Source organism: Ruditapes philippinarum, unplaced genomic scaffold, assembly GCF_026571515.1.
Source record: "Ruditapes philippinarum isolate M1 unplaced genomic scaffold, ASM2657151v2 ctg1364_1_1_1_1, whole genome shotgun sequence".
Classification (NCBI taxonomy): Eukaryota; Metazoa; Mollusca; class Bivalvia; order Venerida; family Veneridae; genus Ruditapes; species Ruditapes philippinarum.
In genome coordinates, this window is record NW_026852649.1 from 251,387 (window position 1) to 261,164 (window position 9,778).

General features: G+C 30.5%; 1 protein-coding gene across 1 annotated transcript; it reads left to right on the forward strand.

Annotated features, from left to right (window-relative positions):
* Window positions 1–4: 4 nt before the first annotated feature.
* Window positions 5–9,778, forward strand: LOC132720148 (alanyl-tRNA editing protein Aarsd1-B-like). Its single transcript, XM_060704189.1, has 11 exons — window positions 5–163; window positions 1,653–1,781; window positions 2,774–2,791; window positions 3,172–3,371; window positions 4,153–4,429; window positions 5,144–5,277; window positions 5,755–5,821; window positions 6,405–6,496; window positions 7,180–7,234; window positions 8,288–8,382; window positions 9,255–9,778. Exons 1-11 carry the CDS (start codon window positions 125–127, stop codon window positions 9,400–9,402), a joined length of 1,254 nt encoding a protein of 417 aa, XP_060560172.1. The 5' UTR covers window positions 5–124; the 3' UTR covers window positions 9,403–9,778.

Sequence of the window (9,778 nt, forward strand, 5' to 3'; positions counted from 1 at the left end):
GCGCACATTCCCATAATGCTGCAGTGTCCTACTTTCAGTTTCTACTTTCTTTTTGGAATACACGCAAGTTAGTGTCATACTGACTACTGAACAGGGCTCAGCACAGTTACACCAATTTGTTATAATGGCGTTAGCCTGTCAACAGAACAGTTATTTAAGAGAGGTAAGCAGCTTAAATTATTGATGGAATGTTATTAATGTATTTTTCAATGAATTTAGTACACTTACTAAGTGAATAGGTGATTAATATTTACCTACATCTAATGAACTGAATATGAAGTACATTGTCATTGAAAGTAAAGCCTAAAGGACACATTGTTGGTGTTATCTTCTGTCCCAGGTTTTATATTTAAAACTTTCAATGAAATAATCTGCCCGTGTACATGAAAAAGCAGCAGATAACAATAATGATTACTTTAAGAGGTAGCATTAATAACTTAATTAATAATTAAATTTTCTCTTAACATTTTAGTCAGTAGTTTCCATTCCAGGAAGACCTGGGGATTGACTTGTTTCTAAAAATAATACAAAGATTGCATCATTCTAAATAATGTCAGTTAAATTCAGTACATGTAATTAGATGTACATAAGTGTCAGTTTTCTTATATAAAACAATTGTAAATTATTAAGTATGCATGCATTTTCATATTAGAATTTACTGAATTATTTTAAGTTGTCTAAACTCAAGTAGCTAGTAGAGCTGTTATAAAGCTTGTATTGATTTGGATTTTACAGTTATGATCTTGAGCTTGCACATAAAATTACTGATAAGTTAAATTTGTAGACTTTTCTTTGTTAAATGACATACAGTAAGGATATATGTCATTTACAATACCTCATGCTTTTATATATGGTTTACAGGATAATAGGATAGTAAAAGTTGTGTAAATTCCTGTCTGACACTTGATATTCTTCTTTCAATATAAAGATACAGTAAATTTTATTCAAAGTGATACATGAGATCCTTATGTAATATATATACATCATGTTAGAGCTTGTTTATAAAACTGATAACAATTTAGTGGCATTGATTGTTTTAAAAGTTTACAGCTGTTATAATCTACAAAGTAAGTCTTGGTCATTCTTTTCTGTACTTGATAAAATATATTTGAAATTCACAATTATTTTAATCCGTTTAATAGGAAAAAAAGAAATGACAAATATGAAAATAGTTAATGCAGTTTGTTTAAATTAGCCTCAATGTTAATCTAAACTTTGCTGTTCTTAAAGAAATTTTATTATGAATGTAGGGGCATAATTATAATTCATTTCACCCTTTTTCATGAAGCGAACTATTGCAATAATTTTATTTCTTAAAAGTTGGATGCCAATTTAAAGAGCAATTTTATTTCTTAATTTTTTTTATAAAAGGTGAAGATGACATGATAATTTTTACTGCAGTAATTTTTTCCAAAATACAAGTTCATTAGCCAGGTGAGGTGTACTAGATTAGTTCAGGTAAATGTGTTTTATTTTATAGAATTGTAATATTATGCAGACTCCTGAAGTTGTTTTGCCAACTAGTCCCAAAAGCCAAATCAAGTTAACTCCCTTGACAAGTGACATACTATTAAAGTGGAGGGGATACATGTTGTTATATTAAATGCTGACATGCACAAGTTATAGAAATGTTTTGTTTTTTAAAATTTCAGTTTGATACAAAAGTAAAGAGCTGTACTGCAGGTGAGTTAAAGGTAACTCAGAATGGAAAGAAGGAAGTTCTGAAAGGTTATGAAGTGATTCTAGAAGATACAGTTCTGTTCCCAGAAGGAGGTGGTCAGGTATTTCTTTCTTCAGTGTACATAATGCCCTCGGTGTAAACTTAGTCCAGTGTGTTAACATTCCAGGAGTCTCTATGGTAAACTTAGTCTGTCTACAGTGTAAACTTAGTATTTATTGTTAACTAAATATTAAGCGTAAATTAAGTCTTTAGTGTAAATTTAGAGTATATAGTGTAAACTTAGTACATTGTTTGTAGTGTAAACTAAGTCTTTAGTGTAAACTTAGAGTCTATAGTGTAAACTTAGTATTTAGTGTAAGTTAAGAGTCTGTAGTGTAAACTTAGTATTTAGTGTAAACTAAGTCTTGTGTGTAAATTTAGAGTCTATAGTGTAAACTTAGTATTTAGTGTAAACTACATCTTGTGTGTAAACTTAGAGTCTATAGTGTAAACTTAGTATTTGGTGTAATCTAAGTTTTAAGTGTAAACTTAGAGTCAATGGTGTAAACTTAGTATTTAGTGTAAACTATTTAGTCTTAAGTCATGTTAAAGTTTAAACTTAGAGTCTATAGTGTAAACTGAGTCTTTAGTGTAAATTAAGAGTCTGTAGTATAAACTTAGTATTTAGTGTAAACTAAGTCTTGTGTGTAAATTTAGATTCTATAGTGTAAACTTAGTATTTAGTATAAACTTAGTCTACATGGTATGCTTAAGAGCCACATCTCAATAAATCAAATACTGAACAATATTAAGTAGTTCATGATTGTACCTTAACACTATGGCTGAATTGTTTTATATGAGTCTAGGCCCTTTTTCTCTAACAAAAACTGCCTCAGATATGAGCTAGGAGGCATTCCCAAATGTCAAAGAGTATAACAATGCCTTTCTGATAGTGAAGTAAAGCAAATAGTGTTTTATAATGTTGTTTCTATTCAGATGTTCTGGTCATATATTATTAAGTAAGTGAATTGCAAATTGATTATGAAATATGATGATTACAGTAAAATATGTGGAGAACAAAATAATGATGAGCATTTACTTCGTTTTTTTCAGCCAGATGACAGAGGCACAGTAAGAAATGTTTGATAATCTTTAAACTATTCAGATATGACCTATAAACTGTTCAAGTTTAAAATCAAAAGTGTTCAATTTTGCAAGATTTATTACGTTCTTGACTGAAAAAAATTGCTTTTCATTTGAGCAAAAGTGATAACATTGTATTATATGGAGATAAATTAGTTTTGTATATATGTGCACATGACATTTATTTTTTGTAACTGTACAAATATATGAACACTGAAACAAATAATTTAACTCTAAAATGGCAAAACATTAAGATGAAAAGTATTGTCAAATAGAGGGTTATTGCTTAATGAAAAGTGTTCCATATCTTTATAGAATATTATGTTTGATATAAGTAATGATAATGAAGGGTTAAATGATGTTTACAGATAAATGATGTTCCGGTGTTACGTATAACAAGACGTGGAACAGACGCTGTCAACTTTGTCACCAGTGAGATACCACCTGGTACGGACGTACATCTCGTTGTTGATTGGACAAGAAGGTTTGATCACATGCAGCAACATTCCGGCCAGCATCTCATCACGGCTATAGCAGAAAACGTGTATGGATATAAAACTACAACATGGTAACATCTCAACTTTTTTGACATACACTTATAAAGACAGATCTTAATTTGTTAGGGAAAAAAAATTAATGCTTAGATGGTATGGTAATGTATTTTATATTATATAAACTGTACATGTATCGGTTATGTAGTTGCCTATAAACAAGGCCATTAAAATGATATGCTGTTTTCAAAAAAGAAGAAAGATTTAATATTAGCATGTTTTTGTTTTTGGATTGTCATTTTAGTTCAATCAATTTTGCTTGATTATTGAAGAATTGGAGTTTTTCTGTTACTTTTACTAATTTTTGGGGTTTGAGGAGAGATGTTGTAGTTTCAAATATTACTGTCAGCCTGCTAACAGAAACGAATTATATATACCCATGCAGCTAGTGCAGACCAAGATCACAAGATTAGCTGGCATTCCTTGTGTTTCATCATGGTCTACATTGTTTACTATTTATTCACTACATATTTAGGAATTTTCCCTAAAATGATGAATAATTTTGCCTAAATTGATAGATGGGCATGTACATTTAAGATATTTTAGGGGGGAAATGGTTTAAGTCATATGATTACTAAACAGCTTTACATGTTGAGGGAGACACAGCCTTATTCTCACATCATTTCAGATGGAAGCAAGTACATTTACTTAGGTTAAACCACAAATCTTCTTCAGTTAGCATGAGATCTCTTCCTTACTTGTAACAAATCAATTTACTGAACAGTTTCAGTCTTTGTCTTTTAATAACTAGTCCATGTATGTGCATGGCTTTACTAACAAAGTTTATGTATTATGCAGGAATCTTGGAGACAAAGTGTCGTTCATTGAACTTGACACTCCAAAAATGACAGCTGAAGAAATGGTCAATCTTGAATGTATCTTAAATGAGAAAATACGTGAGGGTGTAAAAGTTTACCCGACATTGTATCACGACAAGGATGATCCGGAACTAGCAAAGGCGAGATGTCGTGGTCTACCGGACGACCACGAAGGAGCTGTACGTGTTCTCACAATAGATGGAATAGATTCCTGTTTATGTTGTGGAACTCATGTCTCTAATGCTTCTGATTTACAGGTAACCTAACTTTTTAAGCCTGACTATATTTTCATTCGTAAACGTTTACGATATTTTTTACCGTTTAATCGAAATGACTATATTATCTTACAAAATTTCTTGATCATTGCCTGTCATCATGGATTTTATCAATTTTATTTGGTTTATTCCAAAGTCAATAACGGTGTTTACAACCTTCCACACAGCATTGCTTTGCAATAATTGCTTGTGACATAAAACATGTTTGTAAATTTGATTTTTCTTTGATCTTTCAAAGAGAGAAATGGGGATTCAATGCAAAAAATGTGTGCCGACACAATCGTGATGACCCTTGAACATTATTTATTTATTTGTTTTGTACATGTGTTAAAAATAGAAAGTAATTAAGTCATCATCTGGCTATTCGAATACATGATGTAGTATAGTACATAGAAGTACCACCGTTTAAACGGTATCGTTTCGGTTATTACCAATCGTGTAAACGTTTACAAAAAATTGTAAACATGGGAGCCTTACCACTAACATTAAAAATGGATTTTCATAATTTGTCTCATGCAGCCTTATTTATTTGGCATGATAATATATTGAGATTGATGCAGTGTTTGGTATAATCAATCAACTATAACCATATGTTTTCTTTTCCAATATAAATTTTATCTGTATAGTTTAATAAGATAAGTATTTGCAGTAAGATAACTAAGAAATTTATTGTTGTGTAAATTTTTGACTTTGTAGATGATAAAATTGCTGTCAACAGAGAAAGGAAAGAGGAAGAATTCTACAAATCTCAACTTTGTATGTGGGAAGCGTGTCTTAGACTACTTAAGTAGATGTTATGATGTGGAAAAGTCACTTACAGCTCTTTTAAAGTAAGTTTTACTTTTAACTATATACAAAATACCAGGGCATATATAGTTAAGTTGTTTAGGTGTCTGCCTGGCTACCCATTGATTATTGGTTGAGCCTTAATTGGGTCACAACCATGTTTCCTTATCTGACACCAGATATTTAAGGGACTCGAATGAGAATTTTTGACATGACGGAACTGGAAATTAATATTTATTATAATCACTCACCATACATATATTTATGTGATTATGTTTTATATTATGTATTTACTGCATGTTAACAAGACAATGTACATTTGTATATGTCTAGAAAATAAAAGATCTGCTCTGTTCATACAAATTATAACATCTCTATGCTTACCTGAACTTCTCAGTTTCTTCTTTTAAGACTTTTCATAAAGTTGTCCCCCTTGTATGCTTATCTGAACGCAGTTTGAATGAACTATGAACAGGCAGTTGCAACAGCATAAGGTATAAATATTATTTGTTTCATTGTAGAGGACCATTAGAACAGCATTATGAACTTACTGAGAAAGCTGTGAAGGGGTCAAAGAATTCTCAAAAGGTAAATCTTCTGAAGAAATTTCAAATCCATTCAACAGACAGCTTACTTGTATTTGTAGGACTTGTTTTTATTTGGTCAGTATGTTAGAGGTAAAAGTCAAAGTACATGTTTCAATTCATTTACTGTTTCATCTAAATCTGTTAAATTTCATAGGATGATTCACTCGATTGTGAAAGTTACCCCTATTGTTCATCACGTCAGATTTTCAGAGGATAATGTATGTTTAAGAATACAAACTGTTTCCAAAGCCATATGATCCACAGGATTTAAAGGTAATTTTTATTGTGTTACAGAAGGGGTAACATACAAGGCTTTCTTTCACAATCTCACTTTGTTTTCATCATATACTATGAAGGTACATGTTTATATATAAGATATACATGTTTGATGAATATGATGAAGCTCAATCTGATGTTGTAAAATCAAAAGCTTAAATTCTTTTGTTTTTGAAGGGATCAATGTAAATGTGTTTGATTGCACTTCCTTATAATAAGTGCCTTAAATTTGCATTATTATGCTGACAAAGGTTTAGTGTAGTTTTGTATTTTTCCATTTCATAATTTTGTTAGATTGGATATTTCAGACAATACAAACATTATTGAGAGATTTAGCCACACTTGAGGCAGAGAAGTTCAAGTCTCAACAGACAAAACCTCCATACTTTATATATCACAGGTAACACACTGAGCTCATTATTTATTCCAGACTTAATCACATTAACACAGGACATGTATGGCGCAATATTTAGATGATGTTCATACTTTCTTTGTTGACTGTAAACCATTTGCCCCTCACGTCTGTGGGTTTGAATCCGGACAGGGTCTTTGAATTCTTTCATGTGAGGAAGCTATCCAGCTAGCTTACAGTGGTTCTACTCAGGTGCCCGTTCATGCCTGACATATACAGAAGGGCACCTGAGGTCTTTCTCCAACAGTAGAGCTGGAAAGTCACCATATGACATATACTATGTTAGTGTGACGTAAAACCAAACCAAAAAAAAATACTTTCTTTGTAATTGTATTAATCAAAAATAAAAAAAATGTCAATAGTTTTAGATTTACATTTTAAAATTTATTTGTGTTTAGTGACTGTACAAAGGTTGTTTTTGTTTTTGGAAGTTAAATGGCATAGTCTGTACCAGTGTAGATGTCATTATGTTGAAACGTCATAAACAGATGTTCTACAGTTAGTTTTGCCCTCATTATAATATTGTAATGTACACTATACATGTAATTGATAGTATAAAAACCTTGTAACATTTTATTACAGTTTTAATTATACACTCTTGTACTGATTATCAATCATAACAGTGTTTAAAAATACATACTGGTAATGTAACCGTCATTGTGTTATTGCAGAAAAGAAGGGGACCTAGATTTTTTGAACACACTCTTAAAAGAGATTGGGGATGAGGTAATATTGGTTAAATCTTTCACTTGTGAAATATGTCATGGATTAGAAACAATATTGATGTATGTTTATTTTTCTGTCGATAAATAATCAATACACATTTAAAAAAAGTTGATAATTTTGACTAATTAAATGTCTAGAAATTATGAAAATTTACCCAAAACGTACAGAAGCAGGGCCCATGTCTAACATTATGCTGTTGTTATCTAGTGGAAATATTTCACAGCAAAAATGACCAAAAAAAATGGTCTTGATAAAAATCATGCAATGGGCTTTTATAAACAAGAACTGAATCATTTAAACAGGTATGAAAGTGAATGACAGACAAGTAATTATAGGTAATTATTGATATATCAGTAGATCATACATGTATATCGTTGTTATGCCTTGCACTGAATCAGTGACAGCTCTAACTCTATTACACTCAAACTTTGATGGTTTGGCTATCAGGTATGACTCTCTAACATTCTTAATCTTTTCAAAAGCATATTAAAATACTGGTTATTTTATCAAGTTGAGTGACTTTGGGGTACATATACAGCTGAAATATTAACTGTTTATGTTCTGATGTGTGACAATGAAGAACTCAACAAACCTTTATCCCAGTGTAATGCATGACTATGGATAATGTTAATTTATCATGTATGAAATAAAATAGCATATTGTGATTTAAGTAAATTAAATGCATACCAGTCAAAATTTTCAGTTATCAGACAGGATATTTACTGACATAAGCCATCAGTTAAGATGCAGATTTGACTGTTTATCCATGTAGTCTTTTACTGTTAGTAAAGTTCATTGCTTTCAAAATTATGAAAGCTGGCTGATGATTGGCTGTGTGAAAGGTCACCAGAAATGACTTTGTATTTGGTCACGGTCAGATCTAGAAGCAGAGCATTATATAGAGCTGGTTTTAATCAGATTGTGACTCAGTTTTAATGTTTCACACTAAAGAATGTTTAATTTCAATGCACTGCCAAGTACGTTATACAATTTCAGCAAGGTTAGGGTTAAATAACTTGTAATATGCTTAAGTATAGACGTTACTATTTTTAGACTGTGTTATGTCTGTTAACGGCTGGGGAAGACAAGGGAACAGGTTTTGTTATGATGTCTGGTCCAGAAACAATTGTCAAAGATCTTGGTCCAAAGTAAGTAAATAAGACTGGTGGTTCAACATGTTTATTTTGTTTTACAAATCTTAAATTCTTTAAAAAAAAAGATTTAAAGTAGCATTGACCTCCAGATGCTAATTTTCATAAAATTTTAAAAATGTATTTAAATGAAAAATCATGTGAAGTGAACAAAAAAATAATTTACTCATTGTAATGCACTTACAATCCACGTTAATTACCAAAAAGAGGTCAAAATATGAACAAAATTTAATAAAGCAGTGGCAATATGGTGATTAATACTGCAAAATCAGTAAATGATTGGACATAACATGTAAATTATTACTTTTTAACTTCTTTTAACTTTTCTTAAAATCTTAGAATAAACAGACAAGTCACACAAACACGAACATTCAGTAATTAAATTTTACTGCATACGTTTCGGCTATATGCCTTTCTTTTTTTTCTTTTTTTCTTTTTTTTTTTTTTTCTTAAAATCTTAGTACATTTGTCTCAAGTGTTTGATTTTCTTGAAATATTTTGGCTTATCTGGAGGCATACAGCTTTAAGTGGTATTAGGAAATCAAAAGGAGTAATCTGAAAATGATACAAAATCTGAATGTTTGGTTTAAGCTAAAAAAAGAAATAAATACAATTTTAATAATTTTTATTCTTTGTTGAAATTCAATAAAACGCCTTGAAGTTCATAAATTTTGATAAAAGGAATTTCATCTTGAAGGTGGAATCATAAGTGAAAGAATACAAAATAGTGTTTTAACTGTAAAAATAATAAAATGTACAAACATTTTAGAGAAAAAAATATTTATTTGATCTTGTTTTTTGAAAACATTCTGTACTTTTCAGCATGTGAGTCACAGCATTTTGTTTCTTTTATTTTAATAATAATTCAGAGTGATGGAAGTGTTCGAAGGGAAAGGTGGTTACAGTAAAGGAAGATTTCAAGGAAAGGCAAATAAATTACAGAACAGAACAAAGGCTGCCAAGCTGGTGCAGGAATATCAACAAGGAGACTTGCAGCAGACAACAAATGAGTCTTGATGATGTTTTGTTGTTATAGACAATTAAGTTTTTATTACAGACACATAGACATCCATGTTAAATCAAAAAAAGTATTTCTTGTGGATGAAATAGATTCTCTGTATAACACTCTTTCCTAATTTAAAATATATTTATTAATTTTGTTTAACACAAAGGTCAGGTAATTTGAATTTCATAGAATATGAAAATTATGTTGAACATTAATTTTAGTTAGGTCATTAATTTAAGCATATTTCACAACAACAAGGGCGGTCCTTTGCCCATGTAGTTATTGGTTAATTTTTGTTTTTAACAAAATTAACAGTCTTCCTATTTCTATCAAACACCTTTCAAATTTGATTTCAATTATTTCACTTTCAACATGCTTGTTTATCTA

Excerpts from the sequence above, each read along its gene's own strand:
- LOC132720148 (XM_060704189.1), top strand. The coding sequence starts at position 125 with ATGGCGTTAGCCTGTCAACAGAACAGTTATTTAAGAGAG. Across the intron at positions 164-1,652 it reads AGAACAGTTATTTAAGAGAG|TTTGATACAAAAGTAAAGAG; the intron begins GTAAGCAGCTTA and ends TTAAAATTTCAG. Across the intron at positions 6,497-7,179 it reads CCATACTTTATATATCACAG|AAAAGAAGGGGACCTAGATT; the intron begins GTAACACACTGA and ends GTGTTATTGCAG.